We start from the raw sequence: 23,425 nt of genomic DNA, 5'->3' as shown, positions 1-23,425 counted from the left end.
CATGGTGAAAGACAAAGTTCTCCCTATCTTTAACGTCTTTTTTTAAAACATAGACATTTCCTGTTTGAGATACATGCATTTGGTTCCTCCAGTTGCCTTCTTTTATTATGCTTTGCCAATTAATCTTCACTGTGACTCTACATTTTATCTAACATCAGTATCTTTTCCTGTAAAAGTTTGTGTACAAAATACACCGTTTTTGGCTTTGACATTTATTATAAACAGTCTGTAATACATCATAAAAATCAATCCATCTCAAATGAGTGCTACAGTTGGCTCTACAGAGGCTCGCTCCCTTTCTGCAGTCTCGCAGAAATTCAGAGACCCTGAAGCTTGCTGAAAATACCAAACAAAAACAATACTTAGGTTTTTTTAAAAGATAGTTCACAATACTATTCCATTTCTTGATCTTGAAAGACTTGAAAGTCTTGAAAGACTTGATGATGTTTTAAACTGTTTAAAGACCTAAAGCATCTCATGGTATATTTTCTATATGCAAGTAAAGGTTACATGGGTTGACCTATTATCAGTTCCCTTGGGAGGGTGGGGGTGTTAGACACTCCCATTTGAGAAAAACACAGCTTCTGCAACAAGGCATGAAACTGAATCAGACAAGATAAGTTTGTGCTTTTCCCATTAGGTTATACCATCATTATTTCAAACAGGCAAATTTTCATCACAGTTGTAAGCCCTCTGACACTTTTTAATACTTTTTGGTGTTGCCGCTGGCCTTTTTTCCCGTCATTGGAAGACCACAGTTGGAATGAATAAGTACAGATTTAAAATATATGAAATCAAAGCATGAAAGTGGCTTCTGGGCTTGCTGATGATCACAAAATGAACGAAGAATTGTTCCTAAGTGTAATTAACCTATGTAACAAGCATCATCTCCAGAAACGAATCTGTTTCCCAACTGGGTCTCAATTATTGAAGATCATACAGTACAGTCTATCTTTCCTTTTACTTTTGGATCATACTTCTCATCATTGTTATTGGACTGTAATTTCTAAATTTATTATGTTAGTTGTAGGCATTTGGATTTCTTACACTGCCTAAGTATGAAGCATAAGTCTACGTTAAACTGCTAGAACATCACTCTGTTTATATAATCAATTTCCTGTGTTCCTCCCGATAATTAGAAAGTCAGCAAATAAGAAGATAGTTCCTTTTAAATGAGAAACTGAATATATTTACCTGTCTTCAACTGTCTTGTTGGAGGGGTAGAATACCTTGAATGAAAATCCACTTCTTGGAAATGAACCCTGTAAAGAAAAATGTATATATACCACACTCGTGTAAGTAAAATACTGTACAAATAGTTAAGAGACACACTTGAATGTGACTGCACCCCCTTCTTATTTTGTAAAGCATAAGGAAATCTTACAGGATTTATACAAAGACAGTCAGTGTTGGTGACAGTGAATGGGTCGTATTTATCTGCAATGACGAGCATATCTGGCACAGGATATACCCTCAGGGAGTAGTCATAGGCCCAGTACACTGGGCTAACGTACAGCGGAAGTGGCGTCAGATGTCCTTGTGATAGTATAGTCTTTACAAACTGCAAGATAAACATAAATCGTTAGTTTAAACCATTTTCTACAAGTCAAATTCACTCCTGCAGATGCTAATGCCCTGTTAATAAAGAAGCTTTGAACCTGGGAATGTTTTTTTGTGTATCTCACTCCCTCTGATTATTAATGATTTCTAGAGTAAAGCAGCAACTCCGCTACAACAGTCAGCTGCTGTTTTGTTTGTTGTGTTGTGGGGTTTTTTTTAATACACAAAGTCCTTTCTAAAGCATATCAGCCAATATTTGAAGATGTCAAAAATATTTCATCGATCAGACTCTCCAACAGAGAGAATCTGCTTACCTGTTCCTCCAACCCAGGAAGTACCAACATTGCCGTAACTTTCATTTTGTGGGTTTTTTTTTTCCCTCATGGCTTTCCTTGCAGTACCTACCGGTCAATCACAAGACCCACACTTAAACACAGTCTTTTCCCTGAACTGAGGAAATCATTTGATTCCCAAATGATTTCAATTCCTTTGGCTGTTCTGGGAGTTGCCCTGCTCCAGACACCAGCTGCCCCCCGAAATTCCCTTTTTCATCTGGCAAATTCCAGCCAGGGTATTTTGGTTCCTGAAACTCTCAAGCCCCTTGCAAGCTTTTATTATCTCTAATCAATCATGTAGCTGCCATTAGGCTCCATTTTCCCCAAAGGGCCAAAATCACTACAGCGACTTGGTGAAAAGGGTCTGCTGTTGAAAGAAAATGATGTACCAAGCATAGGCCCAGTTATTCCACTGATACTGTACAAGGCCTAAAGTCACTATTAATTCAATCTAATGTTAGTAACAAAATTTCCCTCTCGGTCATCTTTTTACACTGATGGCTGAATTAAAAAACTAATGACAGGTAGAAAAGGCAGAGAAAAACTGAAGTATGCAAAAGCAACCCGATACTCTTATCTGCAGAAAGTGTCGCAATACATAATTCTAGATTTCCTTCATGATTCCTTCCCTTCCAAGCACGAGAAAGCCCTGTATGAGTACAGGGAAGTGATGGCTTGCAGCGTACACATACGTGTATGCAAACATGCACACCAAAAGCAAGGTGCATCAGTGTCCGCAATGGGTTCCCTGTGTTCACAAAGAAACTGAGCACTGTCGTGATGAAGCGAAGGAAGAAAGAGCTAAAAGAAGTTTCTGAGTCAAAAAACAAAAAAACTCCTATAAAATAAATAGAAACAGACTCCATCCATCACTGCAATGAGCCAGGACTGCCTGGATCGTTCTCATTCAATTATATCAGTAAGTCCCATCAACTCCTGCTGTGCATTCATTAACTAGAATCGTAACTCAGAGTGCTGTGGCGATGTATCAAAAGCAGGATTAAGACTTCAAGTGAGAAGGCAGAAGCAGCAGATGACCTTTTGCAAAAAGTGACATGCTGCTTTACTGCAAATGCCACTGGTTAATTGATCACATCTTAAAAAAAAAGTAATTTGTATTAAACTTTGCCTTTAGGAATCAACATTTCTTGGTACGACGTTCATTGCTGGTGCACATACACCAAGAGTCAGCTGCTATGAAGTTCTGCATTCAAGGGCACCTGCAGTGGGACAGTCAGAATGACTCAATGCCATCAATCAGTATCATGGCTTCAGTTATTTTACTGTCAAGATGGAAATGAACGTAATAATACTAAATGTACAGATCCTTCTTACAATCCCTCTTGGTTACTCTTGCAACGTGTCGTGAGAACGCGGATCAGAGCATCCTAAATGCAGACCTGCCGATCAAAAAAGAAGTCAAGGAGAGCTTAGCAAGAAGTGCTGAACACAACTCACTCACATGGTTGGGAATGTCCATGTTGCTGCTAGGGAAGCGGACGCAGTTTCTGCACATTTTGTTTACCAAATCTTCACGAAAGATAATTATTTCTTGGGTGCAATATTGAATCCTAAATGGAAAACATTAATGAAATTAAATAAATTGAAATGAAACTAAAAGATAGGGAGCTGCATTATAAAGTTGATCTCCCTCTAATACAGCAAAATGAAAAAGCACATTTCAATTAAAATAATACTTTCCCATCTTCCCTTCATTCCCTCCAGATTCAGAAGAAACATGATACTTTTGATACTCGCTATGAAACTTTTAGCACTACTTCCTTTCATCACTAATTTATTTATGTATTAATGTATTTAAAGCTAGTTACAATTAATGCAAGTGAGGAATTCTAATAATTTGAAAAATTTAAGACAAATTTTTGCAAAATCTGTAATTCTTGAAAATCACACCTGCACATAAATTAGTCATTCAGTAAAAAAAAAAAAAAAAAAAAGAAAAATAGCTGTAAGTTATACTGTTACCTGCAAGGATTTGTGGTGAAAACTGAAAACGGCACCAGCTGTCTGAATTCCTGAGTAATATTTTCAGCCAGGGGAGGTCTAAAATAAATAGCAACAGATGTATCAACAAAGACTTTTACCTTCTTTAACTATTTAACTCAAAATTCCAAAATTTGAGAAAGTGAAGCAAACTCACCTTGGTAAAATAGAACCAGGACCAGGGTCTTCAGGGCCAGGAACAAACACAAATCGACTACTGTAAAAAGTTCAACGTATCACTTTTATATAAAATGATCCTAGAAGTACCTAAACATTGGTTACATACAGCCATTACGCCACAGATGCATGCAAATAACCTATTCTGGGGCAGAGATGACAGCTCTTCCTGACCTTAAGAACCACATAAATCACAGCTAAGGCATAAGATACATATCCATTCCTCACTAAAGTGGAGGAAACCTTAAAAACTGTTCACGGTGCAAGGGGGACTGACTGTGGGAAGGGAGACAGACCAGGTGTGCAGCCTGGCTCAGGACTCCAGTGGTAATGGGCTCCAGGATCCCATAAAGGGACCCCAGATAATTCAGCAGCGGCACACCAAGAAAGCCCCACCGGGACACAGGACGGAGGATCAGTACAGGGGATACGCTTGCTTACTTCTCACACAGAGCTCAAGAGCCGCAGGCTGTGGGCATTCCTGCTTTTGGGGCCCATTCTAGCAACTAGCTCTACTTAGGGGCTACTGTTACAAATTCAAAGATCAGAAGCCAGAAAGGATAAGCCTGGCTGCCTCCCTATTTTACTTTCCTTTGTATATTCAAATCTCTGTAGAAGGGATTTAGTTCTCCAGGCCAAGAATGGGGCTCCCACAGAGGAGGAACACAAGAAGGGATAAACAACAGATTCCTGTGCAGGATTGTGTTGCTTTGGTTAGTTCTCAAACTAGCAGCTGTGCAGAACCGTGTATGCAAGAATGGAAAAGATAGAAATGAGATGCTTCCATGTAGGCAGCAGTCAGTGTTTCAGATGACATTTTCTGGGGCTGGTACAGAAGGCCTCTAGGTGCTCATAGCAGCATCAAGACTTCAGCATCAGTTTATAAACCAGCGCTGCTCGGGCAGAACCCTGCTGATTTCAAGGGAATTCCAGGGGAAAAGAGCTCACCCAAATAGCACTTTTGGGGAATCATGGGCCACGTTTAATCCATGTGGAAAATGTTCCAGGGAGAGGCAATTTCACCTTTGCTCACTCAATAGCAGCTTCCATGACCAAGCTATTTTAGATAAAATCAAAACCTTACACTGCTCCCAAAACAAACTTACAGGCCTGTTATAAGCCCAGCTTGCTATCTGACCATAGCTGGCTCACAATAATGAGAAAACACGGTATCTGTTAGTTTCTTAAAGTAATTAAAGCAAAGGTTTCACAAAATAAACAAATTTCCCTTTTTGTAGCACTTTGCTGTGTACCTTTTATGAATGCTGGGATGTTCACATATAATATCTGCAAGAGCCTTCAAAGAACCTAGAGTGAAGAAAAAAAAATCAACGATACAACACCTGGTTAGACAATAAACACACATTATATGAATCACCCCGATACTTCAGTACATTAAAAAATGTGTCACTTAGAAAATTAGGGTTTCTTTTCTGCTCTCTTAATTTGTTTTGCCATAATTATTTTAATTTAATGTACATGTCTGACTGTATACAAAGACTTCCCTACCTTTCAGGGACTGAATTTGATTTTTTCCATATGGTGCAGACGAAAAATTTCCACAAAAGAAAAAGCAGGTTGGAGGTGCAGAGGAATAACCTGGGAAAACAGAGTATCTGTGAGTATATCCACTCACTTCAGTATCTTTCAGCATTCAGCCTCCAGTCCCTCCCATGAAAGGCAGAAACGGAAACAGCACTTCAAGCTCTGCTACGATTAATACACCTGAACTATTTTCTTGATACAGGCTTTTGTTAGCTTAAAAAGGATGATGGCAATGTACAAATGTCACTTCAAGGAAGCCCTCTGTTATTTACAGGCCCAGTTCCAACACCATTGTTTGTGTGTATCCAACTAACTACTGACCCAGTCATATAATTACACAAAGTACAATTATAATAAATAATACAATTTAAAAACGCACTCTTTCCTTAAAGAGAAAAATAGCGAGTAGGTAGCAATGGATTACTATTAACTTCCATCCATCATTCCAATTCAAGGGCTCTACCAACATTTAATTCGCTCTTTGGCATTATAAAGCAACAGTAACTGGAATTGCCCGAGCATTTGAAGAATCTGATGAATCCTCACAATATCACTCATCACCCAGAAACACATGCTTTATAGCAAAGAGTGAAAAAAGAAACCCGATTCCCATCCCTACAATAAAAATAAAAACATCTACTCAGGCATTCGTCTCACGTTCCAGGTTACTCTCCATTTTCCTAACATGCACTACCAGACTTGAATTTACTTCACTATTTTTCAATCCAGTTGGTAAACAGGACAGAATTGCTTATACCAGAGAAATGGCTCATCGATTTTTTTTCCTTGCTATTCCACTCAGCTATTATTTTTAGTTTATAATTATGAAGCTTATTACTTGCCTATTAAAAAAAAAGTCTCAAAATAGTAAATGCAATGTATGCATCTTTGCCAGTTGAGTTCAGTATATTAACCTCACTGACCAAAGTCCCTTTATTACTTCAGCATATGCAATCTTAGGTCAAGTTCAGTTTGCTTCAAGGATCTTGCCAACTTTGATCACGATAGTGAACTGGTTTCGTAACTTCTGGATGAGTGTGGTAATTTGTGTCCAATTTTCTTTAGGTGAGTAGCAGTTTCCCACCCTTAATTTTATGTTGCTTATTTTTAAAGCAGCCACCCTCTCACACTTCCATTCTACCTAAGACAGACAGGACAAGCTGTTCCAAAACTGCTCTGGAATACAAAGAAGCAATTTACAGATCTCACAGATGCTTGCTATCCAAATGTTGTCAACATTACTAATGTAATGATGCGTGGAAGAAACAGTTCATATTTTAAGAGTAACTGACATTTTTTCATTGGTAGAACCAGAAAGCATTCGAGGGACTGCTGATATCTGATGAAGTAAGAAGTTTTCTTTAAACTGAGCCTAGGAAGAACTTTCACGAGCAAGGGAAACATTCTTGTCACAGCACATAAAATGGCTACTGTCCAAAACAGTATTAGTACTAAGTGATTTATGAAAAGGAAGTGTCAGCTTGCAAAAATATAATACAATCCAATTTTTAAAACTGTTAAGAGAAAGATCCAAAAGAAATATAATAGCAACCACAAAATGCAAATAGCTGTCACTAAAATTAGAGTGAGACTTCCCTGGCTTTGGGCTTGGGTTCAGTGGGATTCTACAAACAAATGCAACAGTTGGGCTTATTCTAGCTTTCTCAAAATGGAAGTTCATAAAAAATGCACAATACAGTAATAACAGGACTCTTGAAAATTGTTGCCTGACTTTTTTGTTTAAAAGTATACTTTTGAAAAAAGGCACGCAAACCACTGTCTTGCCGTCAGTTGTACGCTGTCCAGCTTCCCCTGCCTGACAGGGATGCTCACGTGAGCGACCACATGAAGAGTTCACAAAGCTAAACCAGCATAAAACTAATTCTCCAACAAAGGCAGTTAGTTTTCTGCTGAGGTATTCCCTGAATTAGCTCACCATGGGGTCAGACTTCCCAGCCCATGCCAAGGAGGGGACACAGCCACAGCGGGGGACCGAGGACCAGCTAGGCATCAGACTGCCTTGCTGCACTCGTCAGCTCCACCCATCAAGGCTGCTAAGGGCTAAGGAAAACGGTAAAAATTCTCTAAAACAATGCTCAGAGTCAAAGCAGTTCTCACCTACCCGAAAACATTGTGTGAAGCTTTTCCAGTACTTCTGCTTGGTCCAGCCATACATCAGAAAGAAATACGAACATGGCATCTTCATTTTCATCCTCCAGCTGCTTTAGTTTTGCAGAAGCCTTTACTGAAGCTGAAGAAGGCCCTCCAAAGAAGTTTACATTCCCATAGAAGGCTCTACATCATTAAAATATTCAAGTTAGTTCTGTTTTCTTCCCAAATCATTAGTAGTTTTGATTATGACTCACTTAAACCATTTTTATATTATTATTATTAGGATAGGTAGCTCAGATGGTATCAATAATCATTTATTACTTCATGGAGAAACCAAGAGAAATGACAGTCATCTAGACATAAAGCAGGGGCGCTGCCCTGCCATAACTTAGCAGATCATCTCAGGGTAATATTTATCCTGGGGTCTTTCCCACATCCATTCTTTGAGCAACAAGGAATTTCTTATTCCCATGTAATAGCTAGTTTTGCAATTGAGAAGGGCTTAGATCCCAATTGTTATTAATATGCAGAACCCAACGGCCTTTGGAAGGGTTTTTCTGCTAACACTACAGGCTTTAGTACTGGTCCAAGTAGACCAGCAAGTCCCAGAATTGCTTCCTTAAAACTGTGTTTATTTTGAAGCATTTGGGGAGGGGGAAGAATAGCATACTTTAATGTCACAGAAATTCTAAAATAATAATGCGCTTACTTAGAAACCCATAACAAAATATGGAGTGAGGCTGCTGAAAGTCAGTTTTATACCTAGTGGTAGCAGAAGGCTCAGTAGGCGGAAATCCAAAAGCGTTCACATGAAAAACTTCATCTTCATACCAACCTAAGAGATTTTTGAACAAAAAAATAACCTTTAGTTTTTCTAACAACATCACGTCCTAGACATTAGTCAGGCAGTTGGCAGCTGTGCTGCATAGCTAGTCCCAGCCTCCATCAATCCCCCTCTTGTGATAGCACCAGTCCCTGTGCTGTTTAGTGGTGAACCAGACCAGGGAACTATCTGCCTAAAAAACAGGCTGAGCAAGAAACCAACTATTTTTTTACCCCAGACACTTCTTTGAATGGATTTGCTGCACATCCACTTAAAAAACCTTCTCAACCCAACCGAGTAAGAATGTAGGGGAACAGGAATAATTTTTGCTGGCCCTGCCCCAGAAGAGTCTCCATCAAACTGCACCCTTTCTCAAGAACTGTACCACCTGTTAGAGGAACAGAAGTAACAGGGTGATACTTGTCCCCACTATCATTTGTGCTCCTAAATTCTATTTACTTTATAAATTTTAAACATAAAATACATTATTAGAAAATAGACTGGGATTATGTATATTGCACAGAGTAATATCCTACAAACAGAAATGTGCATTATTTTGCTCAAACAAGGCTCCAAAACTGCAAGCCCTTACATCATCTTAATGAGAAGACTCATTAAAGCCTCTGAAGGACCAAAGCTTTGCCAATACAAAGCAGCATTTTCAGATTGTTAAATCATACTGTTTGGTTATTCTAGTCTGTCTTCCTAACCCAGTCATGTCTCCTCCAAGGATGTTGGAGCCAGGCTAACTAAGGCCAATCCTCAAAGCTGCTACAGATGCTCACATCCCACTGACATCGCTGAAAACCACAAATTTTGCAGAGCTCTGTTCTCTGCCTCCAGAGCTCACGAGGTAACAGGGAAGGCTTACGGCCAAAAATCTCAGTCATAAATTCAGCTTATGGTCAAGCCTCATCAACATGAGACTTGTCTGTTCAGCCACATCTGGCAGACACATAACTGCAGCAACAGTCATTAACAGAATAACTTATTACAAACTAAGAAAAACAGTCTGCTTTACCTTCTGCCAAAACAAAGCATGACTCAGTGTATAAACCACTGTGGAACTGGTGCAGAAAGGTTAAGAAATATATTTTTCTCAGATCAGGACTCTTAAACTAGTTCTTCAGCCCAAGTTTGCTTTCCAGCTGGCGTAATACATTTGGACACTACTGAAAGTTCATAGCCTGCCTAAGAGCCAGGCAATTACCTGGTAGCTGTGCAGGTAAGTTCATAAAGAGCCCACAAACAGGAACACGCTCTGTTTCCACTAGGAGGAATACTAACCTTGTCCTAACAAGCTCTGTGAAAGGGCACTGAGCTGCAGCAACCAAGTAATTTGAAAGGAAGGAAAAGAGCTGCAATTCTCAAGACGTAATTTTTAATGGTCAGTATTGATTTATTATTCAACTTAAAATTCTCCAGGTCTATAGGAAATTTCTTTAACTCTTACATCACAGAAAAAGGATATGGCTTTACTAAGGTCTAGCTGGACGACTCCTGTAGGGTCTTCTAGGAAAAATTTCCCCTAAAAAACAGGATTAATTAATAAAGCAAAACATACCCAAACACATAAATGCTTTAATCAGAAGCATCTATCAGTCAGCATTTAGAAATAATTCAGCGGGTTTTAGTATTGTAAGCTTATAACACACTGGCAGAACTGAAAACAGTGTAGTTTATAGTAAGTGTATCTTAGCACCTTCCCTTTGAGCTGCTGCGGTTTGCATTGCTGGCGCAGCCCTCCGCTACAATCACAGTCCAATGCAATGGCAAGTCCAAACACAGTCATTGAAAGCTCCAGCATTTCAAGAAGGGGCATGCCTAAAAAATGTAACTGGTTCTGGTTGCTGACATAAAGCATTACAAAATTCTGTAGTGAGAAGACAAAGACATTTTCCTTCACAGACTAGCACCGACTGCTTGTGGAAAAGTCTCTTCTTAGGCAATGGATCTTGCACCACTGATGTTGATGGGAGTTCTGCCACTGACTTATATGACAGGATGAAGTGGTGAGATATTCAAGTCTTCTCATTTTCTAATATATTATAACACCGAATGAATGGTGACCTAGATACTCCACAATAAAAAGCAACCTACCTCCTTAAGCTGCGTTATCATCCCAAGCACAATCACTTCTCCCACTTTAGCTGTATTGCCCAATAGAGTTTCTACTGTTTTAAGCTGGAACCAAAGGCAAAGAATAAAATAAGAATTAAATCAAGCTCTCCATATATCTATTCTTAAGCAAGCAAGACAAAGCACCACACAGCACATTTTTTTACATCAATACACAAATGAGCTATGAGAGAATACAGGCTCATTAGAAAAATCAGGGACACATTTCTGAATGTCAAACGTAGCACAGTTTAGGAAAAGATTTCCAATAATGGCTGCTAGCATAAAGAACTGCTTAGCAAGTAAATATTTATTGTGATTATTTTGCTTACAACTGGATTAAAACTGAAAAGAACAGGTGGCAATTTCTGCTCTTGCCTAAGAATGTCAATTGTAGCAATTGAATCCTCAGCAGGATCCAATCTGAACCACAGGGCCAGCCTGCACCCATACAGCAACGCTAATTACTTTTATCGAGGAACCTTAGATGGATGACAGAGAACGCTCCAGAGTAATACAGGTGACATCGCATAGCATGCTGTCTGCGGTTTCTGGACAAACTTATTTTGGTCTGTCAAGCTGCAGTTAAGAGAGACAATCCTCCTACAACACCAGCATAAGCAATGCATTTGCCACTGCTGACAGGGAGGCTAGGAAGTGGTCAAGGGAGAAAGATGCCTATAAAGCCTGCATGCAGGTGCAGGCTCGACTCAACTAAGGTCAGTTGCTTTTTCCTACATGATGGCATGCTCTGAACAGGGAGAAGCAGGGAAGCTGAGCAAAGCAAAAGCTGTTATTTGGTACCCAGTGACACACACACACGTTCATCTTTTTTTAAAAACATGCAATAACTATATAATATAGCGAGAGCATTTAACGTGAGAAAGCTGAGATGGGAACAGAACAGACTGAAGTTATGACCTTATTCAATTGTAGGTTTGTGAACTTAGTGCTTATGAAAGAAAGAAGCAAGGAAAATATCCCCAAGCAGAGGGAAGCAAAGTGTAATAAGCTGAACAGCTAATGCCCTTCCACCTCAGGAAGCCACGTTTCTCTTGCACTTCATAGCTGCTTTTCAGTGGTTTGGTCATCATGCTGATCTGAGCCAAATAACTGCATTTTTGACACACAGGCTAAAAATGATCAAAAATAACTCATTTCCATTGATTATTCATATTGCATGTAAAACTAAGATGTCACTGGAGAACTATTACTGCATTAAAGTGTAACACAAGTACAGTTCCCTTTGCAAGAAAAAAAACCAGATTTTTTACCTGGAATTTGCTCCTACCGTCATCAGGATGAGCAACGACTGCTGAAGGAGTAAACAATTCATGTCTATGAGTCCTCTGCAGAAACCAAAATTGAAGTAATCCCGTTTAAAAATAAATGAGCACTGTCAAAAAGCCAGTTCATTACAATCACTATACAAAATACTTTTTGAAGTTCTCTTACTCTATTTTATCCAGCAACGTTTAATTTGTTGAGCATAATCAGTTCTTTTGACAAGAATCTGCTTCTAAGAAATAGATGATCAATAATACTGGACAATAAAACTAAGCCCAAAAAAGTAACATCAAAGCATCTGTAATGCTTCTAAAAGAAGCTATTTCTGACTACCTGGAAGGAAGAGGTGAGAGCGCAAGGGAAGGTAAACTGTATTAAATGTTAACTATGTGGAAAAGAGCAGGTTTCTCTTCAGGGCAGGGCCTATTAAAAGCAAGCACTTTTTGTTTGTTTGTTTTTAATAACAGGAGCATGCTACACTAACAGATAAAGTGCAGAGAGCATGAAGAAAATGCGTTGTAGAAATTTTCACTTCTTTCACTGTTTTTCATGCAGTCTGAAAGCCTCCCCTTGGAACAAACCCATCACTACCAGCCCATGTAACACACGCAGTAATTCCTGTCAGCAGCCCTCACCCACATAGTGACCCGAACCTTCACTTTTCTGGAGGTCGGAAAGGAGTACATACGACAACCAAACACAAAACCTGTACAACAGAGGGTCTGTGTGAAACCACCAGGCAAAGAGGTGCAATAGCACAATACGGTCTAGGAAAAGGAGGCTTCAAGACATATACCCTATGGACACCTCCAGCTGCTGTTCACAGAAACCAACCGTTTTGTGCGAGTGTGCCAATTCCAGCAGATTTCACTAATCCTGATCACTGTACGAACTAAAGCTTCTTCAGTTAATGGTTAACTGGTCTTCCAGGGCAGAGGTTCCCAAATTGCAGTCAGTACACATACTCCTAAGTGGCAGCAAATTCCCTGGTAGACAGAGAGTCGTCGCTGCCTCAGGATATCTGACCCCATGCATGCAACTACCACACGTCCAAAGGACGAGCAGTTCACGCAGGCAGCTGGGTGCCTCCCTGCTGCCTACAGGGTGGCACAGACAAAAAGCTGTGCTCACTGCCTGCCCGTGTCCAGGCACTTTGCTCACACCTCGGGTCAGGGTTGCGCACAGGCAGTTAGGTCTGCGCAGTACCTGCCAGCACCGAGCGGGATCTGCGCTGTGGATCAGCCCACTGCAGTTAGTGCAGACACTTGAAAAACAACTACCAGGTCGTCTGATCAGCAACTCACTCCCCATCCAACCACTGCTCCTGCTGGGCTGCACGACAGAGGCAGGGCAGAGCGCAGCACGGAGCAGGCAGGCGGATGGGGCTGGATCCCAGCTTGTGGGGTGAGTGGAAGAAAGGAAAGAACAGGGTTGTGACCCTGTTCTGAGGGATGATCAGACAGCCAGTGCTGAGGGACTGACTCTTTCTGGCTGTGTGCGCAGCCTGGTCCAGAGCCACTACCTACAGCTGCTGTCAGTACCTGCAACTACTGTCACGGTGGTGCAGAGCAAGTCACGTTGGGGAATCCTGTTCTGAAGTTGCTCACAACACAAGACAAGATGCGTGTGTCACCAAGAGATGACGAGAGGTGGCTGGCTCTCACTGGGCATTTTGAAAACTGGAAAATGAATAAATCAACTAAACCAGAAGCAAACTTCAATGCTTCAAGGAAAGCCTGAATGAGAGCTTCCCAGGGCTTCAGGTTTGCGTTATCTCAACAAGCACTACATACAATGACATCCTAGTCAAACATAGCACAGAGCCAGACTACAGGAGGGAAAAGAGCAAGATACATGTAAAAATACATAATCCCCTCTTATGACATGATGCTAAAATACAGAAACACATGAATCCATCATGCTGTATGGTGACAGTTGAGAAGACTGACAAACCTTAGTACAGATCCTGTTCTTATTCAGATTTTGTTTAAACTGTAGCTCACAAAAGCACCTCAACACAAAGCACTGTTGTACATGTAAGAATACAAAAACCAGCACTTTGTGTATTTTGTTAAACAAAGCAAAACTTTTTCTGACCTGTTGTAAGATGGAGTAGCGTTCACGAAACAACTCCGCTTTATCTCTGGCAGTTCCAAACAAATTTGGTACAGGGAAGTTGGTCATTGACAGACTGCAAGAAGTTTAACACAATCAAGATTAAAAAAGGTACATTCCACACACAAAAATGACTTATTGACCTAAAAGTTGTAGGAGGCTGCAAAAGCTATAACACTACTGCATAATTTATTTACTCAATGAGGAAGATTTCTGCTAGGGATCCTGTGTTTCTGCATTTTGAAGGCTACATCCATTTAATTGCCCTCTAACTCGCAGGCCTTGAGATTTATCATCCTGGTTTCGGCCAGGACAGAGTTAATTTTCTTCTTAGTAGCTGGTACAGTGCTGTGTTTTGGATTTAGTGTGAGAATAATGTTGATAACACGCTGATGTTTTAGTTGTTGCTAAGTAGCGCTTATCTTAAGTCAAGAATTTTTCAGTTTCCCATGCTCTGCCAGCAAGCAGGTGTGCAAGAAGCTGGGAGGGAGCATAGCCGGGGCAGCTGACCCGAACTAGCCCAAGGGATATTCCATACCATGGAACGTCACGCTCAGTATATAAATGGGGGCAGATTGGACGGGAGGGGCAGATCACTGCTCAGGCATCAGTCAGCAGGTGGTGAGCAATTGCACTGTGCATCACTTGTCTTTTCTTGGGTTTTATTTCTCTCTCCTTTTTGTTATATTCCATTTCATTACTATTATTATTATATTATTATTATTCTATTTTATTTTACTTTAGTTAGTAAACTGATCTTATCTCAACCCATGAGTTTTACTTCTTTTTTTTTTTATTCTCCTCCCCATCTCCCTGGGAGGGGGGAGGACTGAGCAAGCAGCTGCATGGTGCTTAGTTGCTGGCTAGGGTTAAACCACACCATTTATCTTTCCACCTGAATGGGACTCCGCAGAAATCAGTTTTTAAAAAAGTAGTTATGTCTTTTAAGCAGCCATGAACAAGAGTATTTTCTTCCTCTTGGTTAGCAGACTGTCTTCATGGAGTTCTCTGCTTCCAATAGCCTGGACAGCTAAAAAGTGGCACTGGAATAAAACTCCTACTGCAAACACACAGATTGCTTTTGCTGGACTGGCGGAATCTTGCTGGACCAAGGCTAGAATATGAATTGCACATTACATGAAGGTCGCTGCAACCCCTCACAATGAACACCACTATCCATTCCTCAGCTAACACTACTTCAAGCTTTTTAAAAGCACAGCCTCTTTTTGGCTCAGCAGTCTGTCCTGCTTGCTGTTAAAGGTAAATTCTTTAGCTAGCAAAATATTTACAACCAATTCCTCCAATTACTTCTTCCTTTCTCCAACCTCCGGAATCACCAGTTGCTCCTAATTTTTCTTTTTTAGCTTTTGTAGCTCTCCTTAGAAATCCCCCAGGGCCTCAGACAGTTGCAAGCTACAGTCTAAGAAATAAATACATGCAACAGACAGACCAAGTTTATTAAAAAGAAAATAAACAGCCAAATGTGAAAAAAAAAACCAAACCCAAACTACACTTAGTGATGTATGTCCTTAGCCTTACTGTCTCTTTTATTCATTAGATGGCATAAACATGGTTGGACATTTTACTATCTGAAAAACACCGACGTTTCAGAGCCAGTAACATCATAGGCAGCACAGAATACATTGCCATAGGAGATACCAGTCCCCATTTCAGTTTCATCCTACTGGACTAGGAAAAACCCAGTGGCACATTTATTTATGAGCCAGCACTTATCATATAGTCTGACTAGCTGTTTAGAGACCAAGAAACAAAATTGTCTCACTTTCTCACTCGGGCTTGAGACGAGCAGACCCAAGAGAGAAAGATTAGAAAACAGACTTTTAACCACATAGAAATAGAGGCTTTTTTCTTAAAACAAGAAGTGGTTGAAACTTAAAATATGCAAGACTTACGGTAGAAACTTCTTTCTTTCTGAATTATAAATATAACGTGGAATATCAAAGGCTCCAATAATGTTGAAAACATTTTCTCTGAAATAAGAATACATTTACAACATTATCTGAAGTGGATGAAACAAACAGTAACAAAACATGTTGAATAAGATTATATTTGTTTTGTTCACTATCACCCTGCTTTATCACCATTTCTCCCGCATCACTCTACCTGTTGCATACTACTGCATCTTCTAATTCAAAAAAGGAAACTCTTCAGAAGTTCATTTAGAAATGAGAGGGGGATACACCTCCTTCCCTTACCATCCTCTGCTATCTTTTTTGACAACAGAACAGCCTTGGCATGGTTAATGCGAATAGGTTTAAACAATGGACGTGCACAACTCTTCAGACTACTAATCGAGTTCATACATCCCACTATATTTACTAGTTCAGTTCTCTCCTCTGATGCCTCTCATATCCCTCTTCCTGTAAGTGGATCAAATTCATCAGAGTAGATAAAATTATCCCATGAACTTCCACTAAGGCTTACAAGCACAGGACAACCATCATTGCCTATCAGACACTGATGTCTTAGGCTTCAGAGTGCATTTCTTACAAAACTTTGCCTTCAAGGTTTCTGCAACCAAATTCAAGAGAATTGTACAGGCTGGCCCTGTGATCTGTAGAGCTTTTCCCTTTGGGACTCTGTACTGAGAATCTGTGCATACAGATTTCTCTTCACTTCTGGAGCGAAAAATACATTAAGTATATAAAGCAACACAAAGAAAAGTCACACTCAAACTATCTGCATGATAAAGGTTCCAACGACAAGGAGAAAAGTAAAAAACAAATTTACTTCCTATTGAGAAACTGTGGGATCACAGTAGCTAACTGACATGCCTAGCAAACCATTTATTTTCATGCTTTGCATTAGGATGTCAATACACAACGTAAACACTAAAGGAAACACATTCATCACAATCACAAATAAAGTTCTCAAAAACTCAAGTAATTGCTCTCCACTGTGTTATCAGAGAGTGAAAATCAATCACGGTTTTCAAAAAACAGCCCTGCTATACAAAAAAGCAGAAACAAGCACCATGGAGGAAAACTTTTCAAAGTGCTTTCAGAAAGAAGTATCTTATGAAAGGCACAAAAATAACCTTAGATAATTTTGATCTAGAGAAAAGGAAATAAAGACATGAACAGAAGTAACAAGTTCTCACTGCATTGTAACTATTGGTTTATTTTATTGGTTAATATTCAACCTGTATCACATGTAACACATAACCATAGCACTTTAATTCCAGAATGTCAGCATTATATTTAGAGTCCCCTGGAGGCCTATCCATGAGAACAAATTTTCTAAGAAGGAACATTACTAACCTTCAAAGACAGTACCAGGAAGACAAAAACACAAAGCAATTACTGCATGTGTAGCACTGCAGAAGATGCCTGACATTTATTTCCCAAGAAGAAATAAGGGAATGCATACCAACTCCCATAAACCTCAAATAAAAAAATAATGTCACCGTACATAGTTTCATCTGATGCCTGGCTACATTCTTGGACAGCTGCTTCCACTGTGGATTGTTCAATCATATTAGATGACACTGAAAAGAAAATTTCAAAGGATTAAAACTGCAGCTTAGGGAAAGTAGTAAGAAAGTAGGTAGGTCTCAAATATTTTACAAAAAATGGTTCAGTCTTCCCAGAGGAATATATTACACAAAAAAAGCACATTTTCAGTAAGCTAATGACACACGCTGTTTTCTCTTTACAAATGGATCACTTAATATTTTTACCAGAAGGATACATCTCTAGCAAAAAAATAACCCACACACATACTGTGCCCACCATTAATTCACTAAACGTGGAGAACAAGACAATTATAGTTCATGCAAAGCTGCCAAATATACTACAAATGTGTTAGATCTGAGCTTTCACATTCTGGAGGTTAATTTTGTTCCAGAACATTATCACACAGATTGCTGTCATAAATAAGTATTCAAACAGTTTAACACAATTTTGGAGATAGGCACATTGTTGTCTTCATGGATTTAAACTGATCACTGAAATTAAAAAATATTTCTAAACACTAATGTTTTGCTGAATTTGAAGGGAAGACCAACCAATGCAGATTCACAAAAGGACCTGGTCAGCATTGCCAAGCCTAACTGCTGGGCTCCTCGAACAGAAATCAGTACATAAAAACCTGCCCTTGAGTTCCCTATTCAGGGCATGGGACTTAAAATCACAATTCCCATAAGACAGCGATGAATAGCGGAGCAAAAGGGGCACTAAGGGAGCTGGCAGGAATCACAGGAGAGACCAGCATTCTGAATTGTATCTCTACCCCTAATCTCGAACAACTCATGGATGTTAGCTGGACAATATGGGAATTTATAGCACAAAATTACGCCCTGGACAAAGACCGGTGTTGGCAAGTGCACTGACCACATGTACTACATTGGCCTTAGAGCTGCTTGTTTTGGCCCTAGACTCAAATTTGTTCAAAAATGTGGATGTATTAATTTGTACCAGCAGGCTTTATGCTAGATCAGGACTAGTTCTTCAAAATGCTTTTACTCCCTGTTTGATCAGCTGTGATCTGTTATCCCATGACCAGTGTAAGAATATAAAGTCATAACTTCTGTAGTCTGTGCTCTAGTAAAACTATAGAACAAGCATGTGCCCACTCTTGATTTAATTAGGTTTAAATAGGACAGGCTGGGAAGGTTTCCTGAACTCACCTAAGGCCTAGTATTTATTTTAGATCACATTTATATGGATTTGAATCTCCTCAGCCAAAAACCAGAAGTGAGCCCAAGTTTCCTAGTTCTCATGAGCTCTGATCAGTAAACACACATATATGTCAGGCATCAGTGCCACCTCTGTCAGTCACATTCTTTAACTAAAGGTGCTACAACTCCTATGTTTTGTGCTGTCAGACTGTGTCAGGTATATTTTGAGCTACTACCCCATGCCTTTCATGGCGCTCAGGAGCAGGGACACTGTATCTGTGTACCTCAGGACATACTGTCCGAATTAAGCAGGAGGTAGTCCCCAGACAAAATACTCCTGCCAAGATGATGGAGTTTCAGGCATGCTCAGAACCAAATGGGTTGTGAGAACTTTACCAGCAAAAGCTCAACTCTTTGAGTGTCTCCTGTTTTTATGGGATTTTCCAGGAGTTTTCTGGATTGCACTTTTGGATTTAGTAATTTATGGAATTTGATGTACTTTCACACACCAAGCTGGTACAGCTTCTCCAGCGCTACAGTGCCCCAACTGTTATCAGCACCTTCTGCCCAATGTTACTATCATGAGATCAGGTTGGCAGAACAGAACATCAGCATCTGCCTTGCTGCTTCAGAGAACATCCAGGTGATGGTTAAACTCTGTCCACAGTTGGTTTAAGTTAATATGCTGGACCATTACACTGGTGCACTTGTATCTCCCACTCCACTCGGATGCAAGGACAGTGATCTCTGAAGAAAGGAATGCAATTGTTCCCTTCTTGCAGTCACAGCTAGGCTCCTCAGATTATAGCTGTCAACAACCCTAACCCTTTTCTGGACCTGGACTACTGAATAACAAGTCAATTAATTTTTCATTATTTCTTTGGTTTATCTCAATATTTAAAATGATAGTTTCAGATGCAAAGATGTCCATACAAACTCAGCTAGGTGCTTTTAGTAACTGGCATTGAAAAATTTCACTACTCTTGGAAAAGTCAGGAGGCACCAGGCTGCCAACTTTTTAAATGGCAAAATTATACTAACTTTTGCTGACATTACAAACTTCAGTATTTAACAAAACAAAATGTCAACAAATACATTTATCTTGATCAACCCTGTAGACTAGAATGACACCTTAGTGCATATGCTGCCAGTAACTCTGTCTAAATAACATCATAAGCGCAAAATAAACTTAGCAAGCTTAAGAAAAAGAAATTGTTTACTTACAAGGCTGTTTTTCAACGGCATCAATGACATTTTCAATTACATCGTCAAGTTCTACTTCATTGATGGACTGAAGAGCTTCGGTAAGATACTTGAGAGCATCCCTAATTCCAGTGAAAAAAGTCAGCTCAAAAGCAATTAATATTCAATACACTTTATATAAACTATGCCAATTTTGGCAGATGTGAACATAATCACTAAACAGCTTGTGATTAAAAAAAGCAGAAATAATTAGTACTGCATAATACTGCACTAGTTTAAGTCAAAGAAAAAAAATCATCAGGATTGAAAACATTGAGGATAAGGAGGAGGTAGAGAGAAGCTCATCTTCATACAATCATAGAAAACTCATGTCAGAAGGGACCTCTAAGGTCTCCTGGTCTAGCTTTCTGCTCTAATAGCACAGGCCAGTCACACTGCTCACAGCGCTGTTCAGTCAAATTCTGAACATCTCCAAGGATGGAGATCTCACAATGTCTCTCAGCCCTGTCCTGGTGCTTAACTACTCTCCTTGCGAACAACTTTTCATAGGATTATAGAAAAGTCCACGTTAGAAGGGACCTCTGGAGACCATCTGGTCCAACTGTCTACTGAAAGCAGGGACTTAGATTATGCCATCCAGGGCCCCATCGAGCCAAGTCTTGCGTATTTCCAGTGAGGGAGATCCCAACGCTTCTCTAGTTAACCTACTCCAAAGTTTAGTTGTTCTTACAGTGAAGATTTTATTCTAAGCTTGTGCCCATTGCCTCTTGCCCTGTCACTGTGCATCCTTGAGAAGAAAGTACCTCTGTCTTCTCTATAACCACCTTTTAGGAAGACTGGGATTTGATCCTCCTGAGCCTTCCCTTCTTGGCGCTCAATAAACCCAAATCCTTCACATTTTTTTCACGTCAAGTTTTCCAACCTTCTAACCATAGAATCATAGAATCATAGAATGGTTTGGGTTGGAAGGGACCTTTAAAGGTCATCTCGTCCAACCCCCCTGCAATAAGCAGGGACATCTTCAACTCGATCAGGTTGCTCAGAGCCCCCATCCAACCTGACCTTGAATGTTTCCAGGGATGGGGCATCTCCCACCCCTCTGGGCAATCCGTGCCAGTGTTTCACCACCCTCACCGTAAAAAATTTCTTCCTTATATCTAGTCTGAATCTACCCTCTTTTAGTTTAAAACCATTACCCCTTGTCCTATCGCTACAGGCCCTACTAAAAAGTCTGTCCCCATCTTATAAGCCCTCTTTAAGTACTGAAAGGCCACAATAAGGTCTCCCCGGAGCCTTCTCTCCTCCAGGCTGAACAACCCTAACTCTCTCAGCCTGTCCTCACAGGAGAGATGTTCCAGCCCTCTGATCATTTTCATGGCCCTCCTCTGGAGCCGTTCCAACAGGTCCATGTCTTTGCTGTGCTGAGAACTCCAGAGCTGGATCATCTTGGTGGTCCTCCGCCAGACCATCTCCATTTTTTTAATGTCTCTCTTGAACCGAGGGAACTAGAACTGGACAAGTAGGATTTCTTCTGTTGCAATCTGTGCTTGCTGCCTCTCACCCCTTCTCTGTGCACTGGCTCCTTCTTGCTAAGTCCCCGTTAGCCAGCTGGATCATCTTCACCCTCTTTTCTACAGACTGAGCAAACCCAGCTCTTCCTGCTTCCCTTCCACACCACGAACTCCAGCCCATGACCACCTTAACAGTCCCTTGCAGGACCCACTCCAGTTTATCAGTATGTTTGAGATTGGAATTATTTTAATTCTAAATAATATGAGAATTAGAAATCCGCTTCTTCCTTTATCCTTAGACTACAGTCTCGCAGTTAAAGGTAACAATTTTCTTATTAACGTCATCTGTCGGCCAATCAAAACTGGCATTTTGGTTAACAGCCTGACCTTCAAAATGTCTCAGTTCATTTAACCGTGGGAGTCAGGAGCTCTGAACTTGGACTCCTCACTAATGAAATTGCCAGGACACTGTCCAAAATAATCACATCCCATCCACGCCAGAAACAAAATGGAACTAATATTAACGCACAATCTTGAAAGGAAAAATACGAGCAACGGAGCCCCAGGCACTCTTATAAATCATGACACCTTCCACTGCAAGCAGAAATCACTTTTCTTTGACCTTGCAATCTCTAACTAATACACATTATTATGTACCTGTGGAAATACCATTTCTTCCTCTAATAAGAGATGCTGAACACAGAACCAGCAAGTGCAACTCGGGAAAGAGACCCCAGAGTTGTCAGGGACAGCAGCACACAAAAAAACCAACAAAACTTCCAGCACCACCATCAGGGAAGGTACCAAGGGGAGACCAAGGGCAGCTTTTGGTGCTACCTAAACCCACGGCGGGCGCTGCAGTGGGTCAGGTCATGGGTGGAGATGGATGGAAGAGGCCCACAGCAGCAGGACAGGCAAAACAACAGGGCTTCGGAGGAGAGACTTCGAAGGCCTCAGTGTGGGGACAAGGAAGAGGAGGGAAAGGCATCACCACATCCCCGAGGAGGCAATGCGGGGGGTGCCGACCTGTCCTGACCAAATCCCACAACGCGAAACCCAGGGGCACGTCCCGAAAGCAGGAGGTGGGCTTGAGGGAGGTATGAGAAGACACACACACACACACCCCCTCCCCGGGCGGAGCGGGTACCGGACCGGGAGCCGCTGCCGGACCCAGCCGGGGGCCCGGCCCGGGCAGCTTGACCCGGCGAGCTGCCCCGGGGCGGGCTGATCCGCCGCGTCCCCCGCCACTCTCCCGGCGCTACTCACGCCCGCAGCAGGAGCCCACGCAGCCGGAACGCGGAGCCCAGGCGGCGCCGCAGCCGCTCCGGCTCCATGGCGGGCGGTTGGCGCCAAACGGCGCCGCACCGCCCTCATCGCCCTGGCCCTGCCCCGGGGCGGGCGGAGGCTCCGGGACGGCCCCGCCGCCGCCTTCGGGGCTCCGTGTGGAGAACCGTGGGGCTGAGGTAGGGCCGCTGGGGAGAGCGGCCCGGCTCACGACCCCTCGGCGGCCTTGCTGTGTGCCCGCGGGAGGCAGGAGGGATCGCCGGGCTCAGGACCGGCGGTGTCGGTGCCTCGTGTTTTCCGACGTCCTGGAAGAAGGGATGGCTGCCGCATCGCCCACCCCGGGACCGGCAGCGTTTTGAGCCGTGCTGCCCACCAGAGCGAAGGCACAGTTGTTCTTTAGTGAATTTCACAACAAAAATGCAAGGTAACACTGAGGACACCAAACACACTTGCTGCGGCTGACACGAGTTACCCAATAAAATTACCCACAGTATTATTTTGTCGCCTTACAGGCAATGTAGCTCACAATACTTCTGCCCCCTCTTCTTTCCCTGTAGGCCCTGGCGCAGGTTGCACTGCATCGCCAGTAGTCAAGAGTCTCTCCAGCTTCAGTTTTACCTGCCATAAAACGTCCATCAAATACAGCCGGCTGTGAATCGGTCTTGCTTGCACTCCTGCGACTGAGCCGTGTTTTCACCCGTTGATGCCTTGAGTC

At 41.5% G+C, this 23,425-nt stretch overlaps 1 protein-coding gene across 1 annotated transcript; it reads right to left on the bottom strand.

Annotated features, from left to right (window-relative positions):
* Positions 1 to 244: 244 nt before the first annotated feature.
* POLE2 (DNA polymerase epsilon 2, accessory subunit) lies at positions 245 to 22,760 on the bottom strand. Its single transcript, XM_050897601.1, has 19 exons — positions 22,693 to 22,760; positions 19,937 to 20,037; positions 17,506 to 17,581; positions 15,987 to 16,064; positions 14,056 to 14,149; positions 11,946 to 12,020; positions 10,654 to 10,737; positions 10,025 to 10,081; positions 9,575 to 9,623; positions 8,493 to 8,565; positions 7,741 to 7,913; positions 5,583 to 5,672; positions 5,327 to 5,381; positions 4,054 to 4,113; positions 3,879 to 3,956; positions 3,358 to 3,466; positions 1,385 to 1,561; positions 1,195 to 1,262; positions 245 to 336 (listed from the first exon to the last, which is right to left on the bottom strand). The coding sequence occupies exons 1-19, from the start codon at positions 22,758 to 22,760 to the stop codon at positions 318 to 320; spliced, it is 1,584 nt and encodes a 527-aa protein (XP_050753558.1). The 3' UTR covers positions 245 to 317.
* Between the last annotated feature and the right edge of the window lie 665 nt (positions 22,761 to 23,425).

Source organism: Gymnogyps californianus, chromosome 5 (genome assembly GCF_018139145.2).
Source record: "Gymnogyps californianus isolate 813 chromosome 5, ASM1813914v2, whole genome shotgun sequence".
NCBI lineage: Eukaryota > Metazoa > Chordata > Aves > Accipitriformes > Cathartidae > Gymnogyps > Gymnogyps californianus.
This window is presented reverse-complemented; position numbering and strand designations above follow the sequence as displayed.